At 43.1% G+C, this 21,212-nt stretch overlaps 3 protein-coding genes across 4 annotated transcripts in view; all 3 read left to right on the forward strand.

The window, feature by feature from the left end:
- Positions 1-11,567, forward strand: part of myo10l1 (myosin X, like 1) — a 53,811-nt gene extending 42,244 nt beyond the window's left edge. For both annotated transcript variants that reach the window (XM_030357143.1, XM_030357144.1), the window contains exons 28-44: positions 504-608; positions 782-877; positions 1,134-1,227; positions 1,540-1,595; positions 1,705-1,847; positions 2,147-2,341; positions 3,216-3,373; positions 3,638-3,758; positions 3,939-4,087; positions 4,562-4,710; positions 5,211-5,418; positions 5,869-6,005; positions 6,194-6,317; positions 6,442-6,795; positions 7,370-7,546; positions 8,078-8,269; positions 8,364-11,567. In XM_030357143.1, coding sequence (XP_030213003.1) covers positions 504-608; positions 782-877; positions 1,134-1,227; positions 1,540-1,595; positions 1,705-1,847; positions 2,147-2,341; positions 3,216-3,373; positions 3,638-3,758; positions 3,939-4,087; positions 4,562-4,710; positions 5,211-5,418; positions 5,869-6,005; positions 6,194-6,317; positions 6,442-6,795; positions 7,370-7,546; positions 8,078-8,269; positions 8,364-8,468 — 2,563 coding nt within the window. In that variant the 3' untranslated portion in view covers positions 8,469-11,567. The remainder of the gene's footprint in view (positions 1-503; positions 609-781; positions 878-1,133; positions 1,228-1,539; positions 1,596-1,704; positions 1,848-2,146; positions 2,342-3,215; positions 3,374-3,637; positions 3,759-3,938; positions 4,088-4,561; positions 4,711-5,210; positions 5,419-5,868; positions 6,006-6,193; positions 6,318-6,441; positions 6,796-7,369; positions 7,547-8,077; positions 8,270-8,363) is intronic.
- Positions 11,568-11,679: 112 nt separating this feature from the next.
- On the forward strand, positions 11,680-16,516 carry pttg1ipa (PTTG1 interacting protein a). Its single transcript, XM_030357229.1, has 7 exons — positions 11,680-11,954; positions 12,678-12,730; positions 13,102-13,210; positions 13,575-13,677; positions 14,730-14,795; positions 15,270-15,316; positions 15,666-16,516. The coding sequence occupies exons 1-7, from the start codon at positions 11,870-11,872 to the stop codon at positions 15,701-15,703; spliced, it is 501 nt and encodes a 166-aa protein (XP_030213089.1). The 5' UTR covers positions 11,680-11,869; the 3' UTR covers positions 15,704-16,516.
- Positions 16,517-16,849: 333 nt separating this feature from the next.
- sumo3a (small ubiquitin like modifier 3a) lies at positions 16,850-20,262 on the forward strand. The gene is made up of 4 exons (XM_030356788.1): positions 16,850-17,054; positions 17,881-18,009; positions 18,231-18,302; positions 18,548-20,262. The coding sequence occupies exons 1-4, from the start codon at positions 17,034-17,036 to the stop codon at positions 18,608-18,610; spliced, it is 285 nt and encodes a 94-aa protein (XP_030212648.1). The 5' UTR covers positions 16,850-17,033; the 3' UTR covers positions 18,611-20,262.
- Positions 20,263-21,212: the final 950 nt, after the last annotated feature.

Below are 21,212 nucleotides of genomic sequence, written 5' to 3' on the forward strand. Positions count from 1 at the left end.
GTGTGGTCACCGACATAAAGGTATGCCTGAGGCAACCAAACATGGCTTGTTGTTCCATAGTTTGAATGGTTTACAATAAACAAGGATCAAGTCGCACGCGTGGTGATAGCCTTGTTCCCATAACAATTCCTTTATGCAGTCAATGCGGGTCAATCTCCACCAACGTGCCTTTGAGCAGGACAGTAGGCCTCCACTCCAGCCTTGAGGTTTTTTCTTCTGGGCCTTCCTCTACTTTGTTAACAATGATTAAAAATATTCATAAAGAAAAGCAATGAACAATTACTTCAATCTGTGTGTGTGTGTGTGTGTGTGTGTGTGTGTGTGTGTGTGTGTGTGTGTGTGTGTGTGTGTGTGTGTGTGTGTGTGTGTGTGTGTGTGTGTGTGTGTGTGTGTGTGTGTGTGTGTGTGTCTGTGTGTGTCTGTGTGTGTGATATGTCCTACCTCACAGGAACCCCATATGATGATCCATTGAATGGTTGTAACAACTTCTGCTTCTGTCCCAGGAACTGGAAGATGCGTTGGTTCGTACTGAGGGACAGCAAGCTGATGTACTTTGAGAACGACAGCGAGGAGAAGCTGAAGGGGACTATCGACATTCGGGCTGCAAAGTAAGACCCTTCTTAAGAATAAGATACAAAATGTAATCATGTATATTAACTAATACTGAATAAGTTTGATATTTAAGACCCTACATTGTCCAACGCTTATTCTGCATTGCAATAAAATGTATGACAACACAAATGCGCCCCAGCTGATGAGCAGTGACCCCGTGGTTCAACAGGGAGATCGTGGACAACCACGAGAAGGAGAACGCGCTGAACATCGTGACGGAGGAGCGGACCTACCAGGTGTTCGCTGAGTCCCCAGAGGACGCAGGGTAAGGAAAGAGAAGAGTGGGTATTTCTACACGACTTTACTTTACACCCGAAGATTTTTCAATTAACTCATTATTACTCTCTCTCTCTCTCTCTCTCTCTCTCTCTCTCTCTCTCTCTCTCTCTCTCTCTCTCTCTCTCTCTCTGTCCCTCTATTTGTCTCTCTCTGTCTCTCACTGTCTCTTTGTCTCTCTCTCTCCCTCTCTCTCTCTGTCTCTCTGTCCCTCTCTTTGTCTCTCTCTATCTCTCTCTCTGCAGTGGATGGTTCAATGTGCTCAGTAAGGTGCGAGTGTGCACTCCAGAGCAGCTGCTTGACATGTCTCATGAGCAAGCCAACCCCAAGAATGCTGTGGTCAGTATCTCACCATCTTTCCACCTTCAAAACCGTAAAAACATCATAACATCTAGTTATAATTGTCCATCATATTTATATGCATATGTATATTTCATATATATCTTTGCATATTTTATTCATATTAATCCTTATCAACACATTTATTACATCTAAATCAATATCATGCATGAATTACTTAGCAGCTATGTTGAGCAGTGTCCTAAACTGCAGAGCAAGTTATATCGTCCAATACTGTTATATTTAGACAATATAACAGTATCATCTAAACAGTGCACATGTTAATTAGATGCATTCGCGTTCTTCTTCTAGGGCACCCTTGACGTGGGTCTGGTGGACTCTGTGTGTGCGTCGGACAACCCTGATCGGTACATCAACATTTTATAATAACAACAAAGTGTGAAGTCATTGGGTACAGTAATGTCCGAATCAAAGACGAGGACTCACGGCCAGGCCTTGTGTTTCTATCGTCCACAGACCCAACTCCTTCGTGATCATCACCGCGAACCGCGTGATCCACTGCAACACGGACACGGCCGAGGAGATGCACCACTGGATCAGCCTGCTGCAGAAACCCAAAGGAGACGCAAAAGTTGACGGCCAGGAGTTCCTGGTCCGGGGTAGGGAGGAGGTGGAGGAGGAGTGGTCGGGGGCACCTTGAGTGGTCTTAGATTTGTAAAAAAAAAAAAGACCATGGCTTGTCTTGCAATGATTGACACCGCCAACGCAGTGTATGTGTGTGTTGAGTGTGTGTATGATTGTGTGTGTGTGTGTGTGTGTGTGTGTGTGTGTGTGTGTGTGTGTGTGTGTGTGTGTGTGTGTGTGTGTGTGTGTGTGTGTGTGTGTGTGTGTGTGTGTGTGCCGTGAAAAATGTAATTATGTTAACATGAAACTTCCCCTATCGCCCCTTACCCTGCAGGCTGGCTGCAGAAGGAGATGAAGACGAACGCCAAGAGCACCTCCCTGAAGCTGAAGAAGCGCTGGTTCGTGCTCACCCACAACTCCCTGGACTACTACAAGAGCTCTGAACGTAACTCCTCCAAGATGGGAACCCTGGTGCTGAACTCCCTCTGCTCCGTCGTACAGCCGGACGAGAGGGTACACCGAGAGACAGGTGAGTGCAGAGAGTAAGACAGAGAGAGAGAGACGGGTGAGTGCAGAGAGAGAGACAGAGAGAGAGACGGGTGAGTGCAGACAGAGAGACAGAGAGAGAGACGGGTGAGTGCAGAGAGAGAGACAGAGAGAGAGACGGGTGAGTGCAGAGAGAGAGAGACATAGAGAGAGACAGGTGCGTGCAGAGAGAGAGACATAGAAAGAGAGACAGGTGAGTGCAGAGAGAGAGAAATAGCGAGAGTGACAGGTGGGTGTAGAGAGAGGGACATAGAGAGAGACAGGTGAGTGCAGAGAGAGAGACATAGAGAGAGACGGGTGGGTGCAGAGAGAGGGACATAGCGAGGGGGTCGGCTTAGCTCAGGAGGTCGACCAGTTGTCTTGTAACCGAAAGGTTGCTAGTTCGATCTCCAGCTCCTCCTAGCTGTGTCGATCTCCAGCTCCTCTCCAGCTCCTCCTAGCTGAGTGTTGATGTGTCCCTGAGCAAGACACTTAATCCTAACTGCTCCTGACGAGCTGGCTGTCGCCTTGCATGGTTGACTCGGCCGTTGATGTGTCAATGTGTGTATTAACCGATGTAAGTCGCTTTGGATAAAAGCGTCTGCTAAATGCCCTAATTGTAATCGTAATAGAGAGAGACAGGTGAGTGTAGAGAGAGACAGGTAGGGGAAGAGAGAGGGGGAAGAGACCCACACATATTCATGCACACATATGATCAGTTGGCTACAAGCACATGGGAACATAAAATGGGTTCATTTAAGATATATACTGTATATATTTGTTATTGCGTCATTATATTATTTATTAAATGAGGATATTATGGATTAAATGAAGCAGGCGAAGGAGCTCAGTATTGGTGTATGTCTGTGTGTGTGCAGGCTACTGGAACATCGTGGTGCATGGCAGGAAACACTCGTACCGCCTGTACACCAAGATCTTGAACGATGCCATCAGATGGACAGCAGCCCTACAGGGGGTCATAGACAGCAAGACCCCTATCGAGACCCCCACTCTGCAGCTCATCAGAGACATCAGGGTAACACACACACACACACACACATATTAAAACACATATAAACACAAACACACACACACACACATGCCAGCACGCACTCACGCACACACACATTGGTCTGATCACCTATACTCATGCACAAACATACACACACACTCACACACAAACACACACATACCATAATCTCAAATAGTAGTTTGTTCAAGTTCCGACGTTAAATAATGTCACATTTCATAATAACATACAAACAAATCTCAACTGAATTTTGAATCTGTGTGCTTCCAGGAAAACAGCGTGAACCAAGATCTGGTGGAGCAGATGTATCGGAGGAACCCGATCCTGAGGTACACCCAGCACCCCCTGCACTCCCCACTGCTGCCCCTGCCCTACGGAGAGGTCCCGTTCCGTGAGTACACCCCCCCACCCCACCCCCTACATCTCTGCTGATCAGCTGTTAAACATAAGGACAGTCAATGGCGAAGATCGTAGATTAGTTATTGAAACAATCGCAAATCTATGTCAATGCCATCATCATTTGACCCAAAACGTGTGTGTGTGTGTGTGTTTGTTGTAATGCGTTGTGCAGTCCAGAGGAAGCTGGGATACGCCAGCCTCCAGGACGAGGCGGTGCGGGTGTTCAACTCCCTGCAGGAGATGGAGACCCTGGGGGACACCGTGGCCATCATCCAGGGCATCCTGCAGACCTGCCAAGACCTGCGGCCGCTCACCGATGAGGTAATGCTATAGTTTGTCCTACAAATTAAAAGCTCCTGTTGATTTTACTTATGTATGTTCACTAGTTGTCAGACCATACTAAATAAACCTTCATCTTCCCTATCAACCATTGTTTAAAATAGGAATGTTATTACAAACAGTGAAAATCCCAATCCCATGCCCATCCCCACTTAACGATTACTTACAGTGTCTGAGTGTCTGTTTCAGCTGGATTTGAACACTACGATATTTAAAAAAATGTCTACTTTTTCAGTACCGTTGTTGTGTATGAGCGGCAAAATGACCTATGTTGTATATGAAATAACATTATACTTTTGGCTATATACTGTTTTCTCTAAATTACAGTCTTATTTTAGGAACACTGATAATATGGCACAGATTACTATGTTGATGACATATTACCAAGTTTAAAGCAACAAAATGTTTTTGGGTTCACTATCTAACAGTCTCTCTAACAGTTATTTTTCTTTGAAGGTGTATGCACAGGTGATTAAGCAGACCAACCACGTGCCTCAGGATAACATCCAAGCCAATAGGGCACACTGGCATCTTCTCACCTGCATGAGCTGCACCTTCTTGCCCAGCCGAGGTATTCTCAGATACCTGCGCTTCCACCTAAAGAGGTACATGTGAGCATGTCTAGCACTATGAGGCCGGATTGTCTAGGTGTTAGTCGTGAATTACAGCCCAGAGGTTCTGGGTTCCAACACTAGGTCGGCTGTCTACCTGTAGCCACCACTACCTTGAGCATGAAGCCTAACCCCTACTTGATCCTGAATGCCATGTGTCTAAATCCATTAACCTTGATCAGACTCCTTCACATTTTCCCGGAAAAACGTATATTGCAATAGAAATCAGCCCATAGGCTGTCCTACTTAAAAGAGATGTAGGTGTGGGTCTAATTTTTAAGATAATCCCGAAGAAATGTTTTGGCAGAGAGCCAAACAGTGTCTCCAATGACACCCATATCGTAACATTCATAATAATGCAAATGCAAAGTAAACTGTGTTAACTCATTCTGCCATTGATAGTGACTTAACAGACATTTATTCAAATGAATAGAGATTGCCACAAAATACACATCGTCCCTTTAACCCTCTGAATGTTTGTGTTGATGATTCAGGGTACGTGAACGTTACCCAGGCACTGAGATCGAGCGCTACGCTACTTTCATCGGGGAGTCCCTGAAGAAGACCAAGACTCGTGAGTTCGTCCCCTCGCAGGAGGAGATCGCCGCCCTGCTGGTGAGGCAGGAGATGAGCACCACCGTCTACTGCCACGGCGGAGGCTCCTGCAAGATCTCCATTAACTCACACACAACGGCTGGACAGGTGCGCACGCGTACATGAAACACATAAACACACATACACACACGCATATGCTCACACACACATGGAGATGGACATGCACAGACACACACAGAAACACACAGAAGGACATGCACACACACATGCTCACACACACACTCAAAGACATGCTCACACACACACACGCACACACACACACAAACACACACACACACACACGGACATGCACACACACATGCGCAACCACAGACATGCTCACACACACACACACACACACACACACACACACACACACACACACACACACACACACACACACACACACACACACACACACACACACACACACACACACACACACACAAACACACACACACACAGACGGACACTCACACACACCAGGAAAATGTCGTGTGGTTATATTCAACCTTTTTTAAGTTGCCCATTGGATAAGAGCTTCTCGTCTGTATTTAGGTGGTGGAAAAGCTGATCCGCGGCCTTGCCATAGAGGAAAGCAGAAACCTGTTCTCCCTGTTTGAACACAATCAGTGCACCGACCGAGCTCTGGAGAGCAGGGTCATTGTTGCGGATGTCCTCGCCAAGTTTGAAAAGTACACGCTCAAATAACCCTTTTATTATCAGCTGTTACTCATGCTTCAGCGGTTAGACACAATGATACCACATCCCAATTCCTTTAAATCCTATTTGCATACCTGCTTTGCTTATTGATTGATATCATTTCACAGGCAGTCACGCTTTCACAACAGTGTTTTTGTCCGCTCTGCGTGCCTATTTTTAGACTGTCAGGAAGTGAAGAGGAAGATGAGGAGGGTGAGTGGAGGCTCTACTTCAAGCTCTATTGCTTCCTGGATGTAGAGAGCATGCCTAAAGAAGGAGTGGAGTTTGCTTTCATGTTTGAGCAGGTGAGCTCACCTGAACACGACACCAAAGGTTTTGTATTGTCATTGTTAAAGCAAGAGCTTTGACGTTGTATTTTGGATGGTCTGTATGTCTAGCTCTCCCTTAATCCCCCTGTCTCTCTGTTAGGCCCATGAGTCTTTGATCAGCGGCCATTTCCCGGCCTCGGAGGAGAATCTGCAGAACCTGGCGGCTTTGCGGCTTCAGTATCTCCAAGGCGACGGCGCAGGCAGGGCGGGATGGAGCCTGGGCAACGTCTATCCAATCGCGCGTCTCCGCCACCGCATCATGCACTCCACCAAGCCGGGGACAGGGGCCGGGCCGGGAGCCACGGGGGCCGGGGGGGCAGGGGTGGGGGATGGGAAGGGGGTGGCCGGGATCCAGGGGACCGTAGGAGGGGCCCCTGAGAAGCGTAGGACCCCCAGCTTCCTGGACGGCACCCTGAGGAGAAGCTTCAAAACGGGCTCGCTGAAGAAACAGAAGGTATGGAGCCGAGGACTGTCTGAGGGTATTACTGTGTTGATTTGTCTCACAGGACAACAGACTGAGAGGGCGTCGCCATGCTGACCCATGAATGTAGCTTTGAGACACGCACTGACTGCAGTGAAGCCATTGTGTGAGACTGTTTGCAGTGCTGGCTGGTAGATAAGGCTTCGGCGATATCGTGCGAGCTGCAGTCAAACCAGGTCGCACGCCAGTCAAAGTTGACAGGGCTTGTGCCACGTGCTCTGTTGTAGTTGTACAGCCACATGGTGTAACAAAGTCGGACGTTGTTAATGTCGTCTTCAGTGTTGTTTCAGAACATTACCTCCCATGGATCTGTAAAAACCCATACAAACACCTTTTTCAAATAAAGGAAGATAAAATGCTGACGATGCAGCTGCCATCCAGTGTTGCCAGATTGGACCAACTTTCCCGCCCAATCTGGCAGCACTGCTGCCACCATGTTAAGCAACAAGCAGCTTAACTGGCTTCCTGAGCGATCCACTAATTAATTGATCCACTCATTGATGACCCTGACTGCCTGGTGGACTGAACCGTGTCGGCTGGGTTCCAGGTGGAGGAGGAGCAGATGCTGGAGATGTGGGTGAAGGAGGAGACCTCGGCCACCCGGGCCAACGTCCTGGAGAAGTGGACCCGTCTTCAGGGCCTGCCACAGCACCAGGCCATGCTGAACTACATGAGCATCATCAAGGAGTGGCCCGGCTACGGCTCCACTCTGTTTGATGTGGAGGTGAGGACAGTTTTGACAGTTTACTATTTAGTCGTTGGATGGATTCAGTTAGAGTTATTTAGGAGCAAGAAGGAGATAGGAATCTTAGTCTACATATGTGATCGAACACGGAACCGTTTACCCCTCACGGGGGTCACAAACAGCCCGGCTGACCTCTGTCAATGAAATGTAGTTAAAAACTCAAAGATCAGAGATAAAAGTTTTGATTCACAATGTTCCGTCTAGATGTAACAATCCTTTGGTGAGATTTACCTAGCGTCTCCTTAAATATCTGAAAACATGGTCTTGAAAATCTCGGAAATGATCATATGAATTCTTTGATCAGTCAGCAGTGCGGGTTCAGAGACCGGTGTCAGTCAGGGACGGGGGTGAAGTCAGGGACTAATATTGGGGTTCAGAGACAGGGCTCTAGCAGGGAGGGGGATGAAAACAGTACAAGGCGAACCATATCTAACCTCTTCAATATCCAATTGAAAAATGTGTCATACACCTCCATCCTCAATAACCTCTCTTACCTCTAATTCTCCACAGTGTAAAGAGGGTGGCTACCCCCATGAGCTGTGGCTTGGAGTCAGTGCAGACAATGTCTCAGTGTACAAGAGGGGCGAGCCCAAGCCTCTGGAGACCTTCCGGTATGAACAGATCACCTTCTTCGGAGCTCCACAACCCTGCACTTACAAGATCATTGTGGACGAGAGGGAGATCTTCTTCGAGACTCCCATGGTAAGGTCTCACAGTAGTTTGAGGCCGCTCAAAGAAGTCTGTTTAGACGTGCAGAGTATCACTGTGTGCTAATCTGTCCACCCTTACCTTCCAGGTTGGGGATGTCGCAAAGATCATGAGGGCCTACATCAACATGATAGTGAAGAAACGCTGCAGCATCTTGTCTGTCTCCAGCGTCGGCAGTGCATGGATGAGCTGAGTGGTCGTCCACCAATCAAAGCTCTCGGTTTCTTCATCAAGCCCCACCACAGAGAGGCATCAGATGTTGCTCTCCTCAGGATAGTGTGTGTTGGTGTTTTGCCAAATCCTCGAGTCCATGATTGACTGAAAGTCGTCTTTTTCAAAAATGCAAGAAGGTGGGAAAATTAGGTCACCTGTCGACCCCCTGTGGCCACTGATTATATTTGGATAAATGATCAATACTTTGGTGGACAATATGTCAATGTCTATTTAAGAATGAGCATGGAAAAAAAACAATAACAGCTATTTTAGGGCAGGTCCTCTACACGAGTCCCATCCCAGTTGTAGTATCTGCATGTAGATGTTCAAGCACACCCCAAATGTCTCTGCTGTAATGCTTTGTTTCTGGACCAACCTCACTAGTGACAAGCACAATGATTCTGACCCCAAAATCTACCCCTCCTTCATGTCCCGCTGTCCTGGATCCACAAAGAACCCTGCTTAAGGGTTATCAGCCCTACCAAAACCCTCAACTCCACCACACCTACCCAGCCCTACCACAACCCTCCACCCTACCAAACCTACCCAGCCCTACAGCAACCCTCCACCCTACCCAGCCGTACCACAACCCTCAGCTTCACCACACCTACCCAGCCCTACCACAACCCTCCACCGTACCAAACCTACCCAGCCGTACAGCAACCCTCCATCCTACCACACCACAGCTACCCAGCCCTACCACAACCCTCAACTCCACCACACCTACCCAGCCCCTTCACTCTTGCTCTGTCTCTCTCTCTCTCACTCTCTCTCGTTCTCTTCACATATATTTGTTGATAGTGTTTGCATCCCATTTCTACTCTTTATTACGTTTTATTGCTGAATTTTCTATTGCTTGCGCTTTTCTTCTCGGGTTCTCTTTGCTCGTCTATGTTAATTTATGTCCCTGGAAGCCCCGTCCCCCATTTTTTAAAAGTCAATCTCACTCCATAACATCAGCTACATCATCATGTCTGACACGAGTCAACCAACAGGGAGTATTATTTGAGGGCTAAATGCATAACACTGAATGTCCCCTTCCTACACACAGACACGCTTCACTTACTGTGTCGTGGGGACGTGGCTCCATGTAACATTGCCACTGTGTGGCCTCAAACTACTGGTTGGAGTGACTGTTGAAGTTTCTGAGTAGAGTTTAAGCAGATCCACTACATAGAGGACTGGGGAAGGGAAATGAGTGAGGCCCTTCCTTGATGAATTTCATAAAGACCTTTGTTGTGGTTTGAAACAGCAATGAGCCATGCTTTATAGATGAAAGCCGATGGCGGATGATATTCACAACAATACCATTATTCAGAGTATGACAGTACTCTTTTTCATATTTATACCTATATATAGTATGTCCACATATTACCTTAAACAGTAAGCATTATCTTATTATATTCACATTTACACATACGATACATGTATGATACTGTAAACTGAAACATAATTTTGTAATGTATATCGCACACATATTGTAAGAGTTGTATCCATGTTGGTGACCCACTGTAATATAAATGGATGCCATTATAACTACATAATGTGAACGCTCTTGTATAAAGTACATGCAAAGGAAAATAGTAAGTAATTCACCTATATACGTTTTAAAAAAACACAGCAATATGCTGTGTGCTGGCTGTGTCATCGATGTGTCTCACTATCACAGTGTTGTGACACACATTTTAAACACAGAAGACGGCAGCCATCTTGGTCGTATGCCTTCGTATGGGTACAGAGTTTCACATCGTCCGGTCAGAGTTACAGCATTATCTTGTTATCGTTATTGAAGCCATGCAATACAACCACAAGAGGATCCATGTCCATCTGAATCTAGGCTGCCATATGTGGACGTTTTAGTTTCTTCTGTGATTCAAACTATGATTCTTTCTCAGCACCCATAAGTTCTCTGTTGTTGTTATTCCCACTCCTCTGCTGTGTATCCCCACCCCTTTAACGTGCATTGTTTTGGGACTGACGCTGGGATTGAGCGAGTGTATTCATAGTGTCATGGCAAAGGGCGGGGACTGATGGCAATCTATGGAAATTGGGGAAGAAGAACAAAGAATTGTGTTTGTTTGCAACAAAAAAAGAGAAGAATATGGGAGAATTCACCTGAATAATATTAATGAGCGTTATGTTGTGATTGTTATTTAAACAAAAAGGGGTAAAAGTATGTATGAGGAGGTAGGGAGGGAAAAGGGGTACTTATTTATACTTGTATGTATTGCAGTTATGGTGTTGATGATGGGAAGGGGGAAAAATTGTCATAATTATGAAATGATTGAGTGTTATGGAAGTTATGGAAAATGACTATGAAGTTGTTCATGCGGAATGTCGTCAACAATGCTTAGCGGTTGTGTATTTCTTTGACATAAGGTAAAATATACGTTTATATATGTCCCATTCATGTGTGGCTGAGTTGACACTTCCACCCATTGAAATCCGAAGTAAAATTTGAATTTAGAGCCAAAACACATTTGCCCTTAAATAGGAAGACATTCAACTGAATGGATCAAACCAACAGTATTCAAGCTCAGTATTAATTGTGGTCTATGTGAAGTGCCACAAGCCCATATGTTCCCCATATGGAATAAGAGCGGAGTCAGAATTATTTGATGAAATCCTTAGAATATAAAAAAAGGGACTTCACGAGTATGATCATTTTTAGAAGTCTGATAATCCATAAGCCAAAACCTTTCTGATAGTGATACTGTGTCTGTCTCCCCCACCTATTATATATTTTGTCACTATATCACCCGAGTATTAAAAAAAAGTTGCCATTTGTTGTAGAAGTGTGATCAGGCTATATTATGGTTAATGCTGTTGAACTGAAATCACATATCTGACTATTCTGATCGCAAGTCTACGTACAATAGCAACTTTAATAACAGCAGGGTCCTTATATAAGCCGCAGGCGGCCAGATGGGGCCTGGCACTCATGTTCATCTTATTATTATCATTACATAGTGAAACGTTGTGCTTGTTTAAGAAGAAAAAAGAGAAAGAGAGAGAAATGTTTGTTGTTCTTTGTATTTGTAACTGGCTTTACAAAATTATAATAAATTATTGAACTTTAGTTATTTGTCTTTTTGAAAGAAAAGGAAGGCCTGGTCCTAAATCAAGTACCGTGTGCATGGAAAAATGCTGACGCATGGAATCATATGATCCTAATAGACGCGCCCACATCCCTACCGTACACACACCTCTTCAACTTTAGTGCGCAATGAGCGTGTGCGTGAAAGTTGGTTGGTGAGGCTAATCTTCACTTTGGGGAGAAAAACTTGAGGTGCCGTCTTGAGCAGTTAAAACATCGAAGCAGTTGTAGTTGTTTAACTAAACATTGCTTAATCTGCAAGTTAGAGAGTTTCTCTTTATACCATGGATTTACGCCGTTTCATCCCCGTTTTTCTTCTCCTCGTTGGATCAACAATTGCGTTCGGCCAGGCTCCCGCACCGGGTCTGGGTAGGTAGAAGTATTAGCCCAAATTGAATCCAATAAAACAAATATAATATGAATCAAAACCAGTAAATTGTTTGTTGGTTTTAAATGTGGATATTTTTCTTTGGGGAAATTAATTTGTAATAATCATATGTGTTGCTGTTGTAGCCTTTCTCAAGTAGGCTAAGAAATTGGAATTAAATCTAAAGTAAATAGTACTCCGTATAAATATTTTGATTGTAGGCCTACCTACAATTTGTTAACTCATAATGACTTCATTACACGGAGGATGGCTCTTGAATTCAGTTCATGCGGGACTAAACCTGCGGGAGAAACAAGGAACCTGTTCCTCCAACTCGCTGATGGCCGCACTGTTAAGTGTCAAGAAACTCCTATTGAGCTAAAATTATAAGAATGGAAATGAAATAGATATGTATCGTGTCATGTCCCCACTCACAAGTGTCCATGATACTAGTTTCGACCACGAACGTCTACTAATGAGACGGTTGCGTTTGTTGTGGTGGTGTGTTTCTATGGTTTATCCCCCAAGTGGATTAGGAGCAGTAGCTGAAAAACACTCCATTGTGAGAACAAAAACTGCCTTGCTACTATGACACACACTTTACTAGACTGTTGTTTGTTTGTCTGGGGCGTACGGTACGGCTGTAAAACGACACTAGGCCTAACCTCACTCAACGAAGTGTTTCTTAAAGCATATTAATGATCGAACGTATGTCCTTCTTACAGCGTGTGAACTTATGAATGCGTCGAACTGTGAGGGGTGCCTGGCCAATGTGTCGGTAAGTTTTTGTTTTGGAATAACAAGACCAAATATTTAAGTCTCTAGTTGTAGGTTAGATGTTGTGCCACAAACGTATTAATCCACAGTCCACTGTAAACAATTTATACAATACATTGGATGTTTCCCCAAACCTGCCATTTCCTCCTCCTCCACACTTGTTAAACGTGTTCGTGTGTGTGTGTGTGTGTGTGTGTGTGTGTGTGTGTGTGTGTGTGTGTGTGTGTGTGTGTGTGTGTGTGTGTGTGTGTGTGTGTGTGTGTGACAGGATTTTCAGAATGTCCTGTAGAACTGGATGTTATATCCCTCGTTTAACGACAACAATGTGTTTGTCTTTACTGCTTTGTAATCTTGTCCTGTGTTCTGCTGCAGTGTTTGTGGTGTCTCACATCTGAAAAGTGTATAACTTACCCTGTGAGTACCATCCTCCCTCCGCATGCAGTTTGCCCATTGAACGATGCTCGCTGGGGTCTCTGTTGGAGTAAGCACACACACACACACACACACACACACACACACACACACACACACACACACACACACACACACACACACACACACACACACACACACACACACACACACACACACACACACACTGTTCATGTAGACAAATCATCCATACATTCAATGTCCATCAATGAGAAACACTACATAAGTCATACAATATCACCTATGACAAAATGAAAACGACTATAAGGGACTTGGTAGACATGGTAGTGTGTATGCTGTTTTTAAGCAACTGAAGAAGGTAGTGAGTAATACAATTTAAAATGTAGTTTGTAGATTATCTGTTCATAATTTCACTCACTATTCTCCTTTTCTCTTCTTTTATACCAACTCAGTGAACTTCCAGATATTAATTATCACTTTGTCAGTGGTGGGTGCAGTCATTATCCTTGCTTTCATCGTTTGTCTGCTCTGCTGTTGCAAGTGCCAAAACTGTGGGTAAGTTTATCATTGGCTGCATCTCATTCCTCTGCGGATTTGTTAAACTCTTTGAAAATGTCAAAGGTCTTGGGAAAGTGAAATATCTGAAACTAGGGCAAAGGTAACAGTACCAATTTCTTGATATTGTTGCTTGGGGTTTCATTTAAAGGGAGCCAGGGAGGGATCATCTTTTAAAAAAAACCTTCATCACTATTTGAAGGAATTGGCAATTCCTTCCATTTGTCAGAGTTTCATAGTTATGCGTTACATCTACGTCTACTATCAGATGCCAGATTAAGGTTTATCGTGTGTGTGTGTGTGTGTGTGTGTGTGTGTGTGTGTGTGTGTGTGTGTGTGTGTGTGTGTGTGTGTGTGTGTGTGTGTGTGTGTGTGTGTGTGTGTGTGTGTGTGTGTGTGTGAAGTAAGGGTCACCTTCTCTTTCCTTGCCTTTTTATGTCTTGAAAGATAATATTGTTGTGAGGTTGAGTATACTTTTGTTTTAACTGTAAGGTTACTGTACATGAAACCACTTTCTAGGTTAAAGTAATTCCGGCGAAAATTGAACCCAGGTACACTTTTTTTCGTTGATAATCGAGTACAGAGCTTGCCCACGAATGCCAGGAGCAATGTAACAGCCAAAATGGCTTCCATGTTTTTGGCTAGGTGCAGTGTGAACGCTTCTAAATCAACATTTATTTACCACTAATATTGCTAAAAATAGCACCAAACCTCTGAAGTAGCATGAGGGTCCTTACACATAAAACGAAGCATCAACAACTTAGTTAGCGTATTGGGAGTTTACTAAAAATGACTGTTTTCCAAGTCTGTGCCTTATCGGTCCACACAAGTCGAATACCGGCTACTGTAAATAATATAATAGAGGCGCCAACAACTCTTGATAATCGGCTGTTTAAAAAAATGTGGCGCCTCTATTATATAATTTGGTGTAGCCGGTAATCGACTTGTGTGGACAGACTTGAAAAAACAGTCTTTTTTAATAAACTCCCGGCTTATTTTACCCTGGGTTCAATTTTCTGTGCACTCTAAACCTTCCTCTTGTCTTGTGTTAGATCCAAAAGCTTTGAAGCAAAGATGGACAGAAAAGCAGACAAGACAAAGACCAAACAAAATCAAAGGTGAGGGGAAAGGATTTGTTTTATTAATGATGTAGTATACAGAATAACCCACAGAATAACTTCGTGGGTGTCTTCAAGTCATCTTTTTTGTAACATTGAATATTGATGTAAGATCATTTGTTGAAAGAGGGATCGAATGTTGATTTTAATTTGGCTGATGAATTTCATAGTTTTATTTTTAAATGTGTAATAACTCTACCCAATGACCAAACGGTTTAAATTTCGCAGAGGTTTTTGGCTTTTGACTGTGTCAGAGCTTAATTGTTGTCACAGCTGCATTGTTCCTCAAATGTCTACCAGTAATGTACATGCCAATACAAAAGAAACGTTTTTTTGAATAGTGGGAAACACCCACGCACACACATTGAATAACGTGTCCAAACTCCCCAGACCGGTTTTGTGAGATGCAGGTGTGTTTGTCATGAATTTTGTCATTGCCATTTTCTGAACACACCCTTGTTGGTGTTTTAACAGGAGATCAGAGATGAAGGAGAGACATGAGGAAATAAGAAATAAATACGGTGAGTTCATTCTCCTTAAACACTCACACACCCTGTTTGTTTTTCATCCACACACAAACATTAGATTCCCACCTATGGTCCTAGGCTACATGTAATTTAATCTCTTTTGCAACCCCCTTTCCTGTCTCTCTTCACTTTCCTGTCCATAAAAGCACTTAAAGCCCATAATATAATATCAACAAAAGACACATGATTTGGCTGTTGTCTTTTCTCTTGTGCCTTCAGTTATGGTGGATGTTAATGTTATGTATTAATTTATTATACATTGAATAGTATTACTACTAACTAAAAAGACTTGTTGCCAAATGTAGTGAACGGACCACCTTGACATGTAGATTTCTCCTCATAGGCCTGAAGGGAGCCAACCCATACTCAAGATTTGCTTGAGATGCTGAACTTTGACTTCATCCTCTGAGAGATTGGACCCTCTGCTCTAAATGTGTAGCAATAAACTGTAGAGAAAATAAATGTCTTAACTATTTTACATTACTTTACGAGAAGTTGAACTACAGTTGTACACTCATGAGGTTGGACTGCCTGGCCGAGCCAAAGGTTTTTAATGTAATGTATATATTTTATTTTGATCATTGCAACCCAGGTTCCACTTAGTTGGTTCAAAGTTGAACATAACTTGTGAAGAATGCGGCTGACCTAATTCCAGCCTTATCATCAATGAAACGACAACCACAAGCAAGATATGTCATTGGTTTAGCGATTGGCCAACAGTCTCTTGTGTTCTGCATAGTCTTTTCTCATTTTTCTCGGAAGACATTGATACGAGTCACCGAACCATCCTCTTGGTGTGTTCTGTGGATTCAATCATAGAGCAAATTCTTTAAACTTGTTGTCTGCCTCACGACCACTAAACACAGTATGTAAGGGTTTGATAGTAAAGTTGTTCATAAAGATGGATTTGCCTCCTTATGGTTTTTATATATGTATAATTGCACTCAGAATGTAAAATGTTTATTAATAGTGAATGTCCAGATGGTGTAATTGAAGTTTGATTTAAGTAAAGATCTGTTTATAGTAGGCCTTTTGCATAGGCTTGAGACAATTTATCCACCAATCAAACGTCATAAACAATCATTTTAATTCATATTTTAGCATCCATTTTGAGCAAAATATTAGTTTTTATTGGTTATCTGTATCGCCTTCACTCGTCTGGTAACCGCAAATAAAGTTTCATTGAGGATTGTTCGCTGCAATGTCCTTTTATTTCTATTTTTAATGGTTGAGATCTCCAAACGAAAGTGCATTTACAGAATTGAATTACGATTTCAACTTCTATGATCATTTTATTTATCCATCAGATTAAACATGGGCCTCTGCATTTTGTTTTTCAAATCTAATTTTTTTTTACTACTTCTGGAAGGGAAAACAACACCTGCTACTCTGCCCTTTGGAATATCAACTGTAGCCAATTTCAGGGTATTATGTGATAATCAGTAAATACTTGGTAAGAGGGAGGTTGTGCTAAATTCTTGACGAGATCTTCATTTCGCGTGAACGAGCATGTTTCTTTATTGCGCGCTCCAGTTTCTTCGTGCCCGTGTTCTCGTATCACGTGGTTCTTCTACGTCCAATCGTAATGAGCAATAAGAGTCAACGCGCGTTCCCGTCACTGTAGGAGAAGAGAGGGTTGGAGGCGCAAGAAAAACAAATATAGCCTAAAATACCGGTAATCCTTTAGCCATTTTACAATAATCCAACCAAGATGTCAGAGGAAAAGCCAAAGGTGAGACAACTAGGTTTGTGTTAACACCTGGGACATGAGGGATGCCTCTTATCAGTTGATGCTAAACCATTCTTTAGATGTGTAGTCTAAAATGGCCTGGTTTGCACGTTTCTTTGGATCGGCGCAGTATTTGTTTCGCAAATGAATGGGAACCATAATATGGAGTGTTTGAATTTACAATTGACTGCGTATTGCATCCTAGACAAAATTCTAGGTAGTTCAATTCATTTTCTATTTTACTTTACTAAATAGTTAGCGCAATTGTTGGTAATACGGAGATTGTGGTTTGCGGGGCTTTCTTTGTCGACCACGCTTTGTCCGCAATGTCTGAAAACGCCGCTACTACAGCGGCGACATTCAACGGAGCACAAAAATAGTGACGCATTGATAGAGAAGACCACGCCATCCACTCTGCATTTTGAACCTTTGTGTGATTCATCCAAAAACACATTTTCAAAACAAACTGCTAGCATTTGTAGCCTATAGTATGACGCTAAAGGAAGTCCATGCCCCCCCATCCCCCCCATTCTGGCATGCCGCTAACGCATTAGCCTAAAGCTAACATTGCTAGTAGCACAATATGTGACTTACCATATAGCAAGTTATTATTGCAGTGTTTTGGGACGCACTGCTCTGAAGCCGTGCCCATATTTAAAACAACGTAATCGAATACCAATGTAGAATAATCTTAAAGATGTCACCCTCTTGCTCTATGTATATAGACAGTTTGTTGTGATGTGCATATCGGCTGGTGCGATTCAGTTGTGGTGTCTGTCTATCATTCGTGTGAACTTGAGATAAAGTATCCCCTCTGTCTTTTTCCTAGGAGGGTGTAAAGACCGAGAACGACCACATCAACCTGAAGGTTGCAGGGCAGGACGGATCAGTAGTCCAGTTTAAAATTAAGAGGCACACACCCCTCAGCAAACTAATGAAGGCGTACTGCGAACGACAGGTAAGTCAAGTCATGCTAGTTAAATTTTCAGTTTATTTGAACACCAAGACAATAAACACAGATTTTTTTTTTGTTATCATGTATTCGATGATTGCACATGGATGTCTTTATTTTTCCAGGTTCAAGGTTTGATGAGAAATTGACGTGTTACCAGAATGTGTTTCTTTTTACCTGTTAAGATCTCCCGGCCTCTGACTCTGTTGCGTTCCCTCTTCTCACAGGGTCTCTCAATAAGGCAGATACGGTTCCGGTTTGACGGTCAGCCTATCAACGAGACAGACACACCATCACAGGTTAGAAAATAAGTCCTTATCAATGGCTAAATAACTTTTCATGGACTTACTATTGTACCGATGATGTATGCATTCAGATACCGCTTCAGTTTCAGATGTCCGAAATGAATGAATCTGTCTAAATCTTTTATCTGTAGTTATTAATTCAAGCACAATAGAACATTTGTAATATTTGCAAAATGCATCATTGGGTCAGTTTTGACAGAAATACTCCAATTGCCCCGTTTCCTCTTATTTCTGGTCAGCTGGAGATGGAAGATGAAGACACCATAGACGTTTTCCAGCAGCAGACAGGTGGGCTCTGCTAAGCCACGCACACTGCAGTGATGGTCACCTCCAAGCCCTGCCCCCAGCCACCTTTACTGGCCCTCTACATGGTTGCTCTCTTCAGCTTTTCTCAATTATCATTATTATTTTATTTTTTATTGTTTCCTGTCCGAGGATGTCTGAGTTGTTCTATTTTTTTTTTATTTTTTTTTTGCCCTTTCATTGTGTCAGATTGGGAGCCTTGCTACACTGTATTGTCAGACAAGACTGAACTCTTACTCAAGTTATTGACTTTCTCTCAGCTGGCCAATCACCACAACACTTCCTTAACCCACATTGCAGCTTTTGATTGGTCAACGCAAGTGATCGTGGGGGTCAATGGCGTGTCGGCGCTTCAACCTTCCTCTGTAAAACGCTTCAAATAGTTTTGAGTAGAGGGTCTTGGTTTACACATGTCATGCTGTCAATTGGGAGTTCCAGACATTTTGTTCTGCTGTTTTTTTCTTCCTGCCAGTCTATGATCTGTCATCACTCAATGGAAGCTCTGTTTAAAGCTAGATACCAACGACGCTTCCTGTTTTCATTCTGGTTTTGTTCTGCGGAGTCACCGATGGCCCTTTGAGCGTGGCAGCGTAATTTTAATTCATTGAAAGTAAAGGTGCTCATTGCATGATTTGGTAAAACTTTACAATTAGTGTACATTAATTAACCAATAGATAACTTTAGAAGAGCCCATAATCTGAAGTTGCATAGGGTTAAGGATTAATGTTGATGACTATCATCCTATAATCATCTTTTTGTTGAAACAAACACTTGAACATTTAAATGTGAGTTAATATTTGGCACAGCATTAACTAATGGGTAATTTACCCTAATTGTGAAGTTATACCCTAAATCATGCAAAAAGATAATGTATAGCAATGTGTTGTCTCCCATGGAGTTTTTTTTTTTTTTGGTGTATATTGGTATCACTTGATTCCAAACCAGAATAGTTCTACTGAGAAGCAGGCCTATTCTGCTTTGGTATGTGAGTGCAGCAAGAATAAATGAAGAATCCGGGCTGCTCTCATTGTTGTGATGTGGGTCAATGCACAATTCCCAAAGTTTCCTGAGAAAAAACAAGCATACCTCTGGTTTTACACAGAGGTGGGGTAAATTGAAAACATTTGGACCCCCTGTCCCCTTCGTAGCTGTTTTGGGTTGACATTACCTTTTTGATTAGATTTTCGAGGATTTATAGATATTTACACGCAGCATCCTATTCACCAGCACGATTACCAAACAAAGGTGGTGGCTTCATACAGGGAATTCTGTTTGGTATTACCTACATCTACCAAAATGTTTTCTCTCCATATGCGAGAACAATGAGGGTACCTACTCACGGGCCTTTCACACGTCTGATCACCATTTTTAAAACAAATGGAATTCCCAAGACATGGAGCAACAGTATTCCCCAGGGGTGTGTGCGTGAGGATGGCTCCAGCAATAACCTCAATAGTATTGTTCTCAGGCTTCATTGAGTGCTGCATGAGCTTCTGTTGCTTAGGGGGGTGGGGTGGACATCTGAAGTCAGGGGAGGCTGGTGTTCTGTACCCACAGGTCTTGTCATGTTCATTTGTTTCTCTACTGATTTGTACATTATTTGTTGTCTTTTACTACTGTATAGCTACAATAAATATAGTTTGGTACTCAGCTTCCTGTTTACATCTTTTTATTGAGGTTGCTTTGGAACAATCTTTTTATATGTGCTATATTTGTCTCCTGTGGGTATTCATAAAACGCATTTGTATAGATATGGGTCTAATCTTTTCCTGATAAGGCCGGTGGCACTAAGCTATCTGACAGGCTTCCCAGCCGGCAACCTGCTCTACTCTACTGATGAATATTTGTTTGACTTGATTTGTTTCGACCAGTCTCACCCTTGTTAAAGCGCTCTATTGAAGAGCGCAGTTTTTTTTAAACCCAGCAGGGGACGCTGGTGAATGTCGATTTCACATGCCAGTGTAGACTAAAAAGTTTGACGAAGGGAGCGTTCGTTATCGACAACACAATCGTTTATCACAAGTGCGTTATTAGATTAAAATCTATTTCATATATATATATATATAATTCAGATGAGCAGGCAACATAGATAACACGAGCATGATAAGGATATCATTTATAGCGGTCTTACTAACGACCCTATTTACAAGCAGGTGTCCGCATCGGTTGATAAGCGTACAGGTCAGATTGGACAAATTGGGAACAGTGAACGTGGCTTAATCGCAGAATCTGATTAGTCCAACAGGAATAAGGAAACCTGACGCGGTTCTTTCCTACTCGTTTGCTGAAACCACACACGGTACGGGTGCGGCTTTGGGCGGGACTAGATGTAGACATGATTGTTTTAGGGTTATGAAGAAAAATGGAAAGCAGTCATGTGTTTTAATGTGGGACAGGAGATTTGCCTTGTAAATGTTCCCAACAGATGAAAGAATTTAGCGACATCTGTTTTAGCAACCAAACAAATAGGCCCACCTAGGCGAAGCGCTGCCTTCATAGTAAACCAGCACGAATAAACGAGATTGACGTTGCAAATCATTTGAGAGGTAGATGTGCAGGCCAGTAGTGACTATATTACGATTGCTTCGAGTATGTTGCTCA

Source organism: Gadus morhua, chromosome 5 (genome assembly GCF_902167405.1).
Source record: "Gadus morhua chromosome 5, gadMor3.0, whole genome shotgun sequence".
Lineage (NCBI taxonomy): Eukaryota > Metazoa > Chordata > Actinopteri > Gadiformes > Gadidae > Gadus > Gadus morhua.

What these genes read in the sequence shown, in the direction of transcription:
- sumo3a (XM_030356788.1), top strand. Translation starts at nt 17,034, where the DNA reads ATGTCAGAGGAAAAGCCAAAG. An exon ending in AGGCGTACTGCGAACGACAG is followed by an intron (nt 18,010 to 18,230) that starts GTAAGTCAAGTC and finishes CTCTTCTCACAG; the next exon opens with GGTCTCTCAATAAGGCAGAT. An exon ending in AGACAGACACACCATCACAG is followed by an intron (nt 18,303 to 18,547) that starts GTTAGAAAATAA and finishes ATTTCTGGTCAG; the next exon opens with CTGGAGATGGAAGATGAAGA.
- pttg1ipa (XM_030357229.1), top strand. Translation starts at nt 11,870, where the DNA reads ATGGATTTACGCCGTTTCATCCCCGTTTTTCTTCTCCTCGTTGGATCA. An exon ending in AAGACCAAACAAAATCAAAG is followed by an intron (nt 14,796 to 15,269) that starts GTGAGGGGAAAG and finishes GTGTTTTAACAG; the next exon opens with GAGATCAGAGATGAAGGAGA. An exon ending in GGAAATAAGAAATAAATACG is followed by an intron (nt 15,317 to 15,665) that starts GTGAGTTCATTC and finishes TTCTCCTCATAG; the next exon opens with GCCTGAAGGGAGCCAACCCA.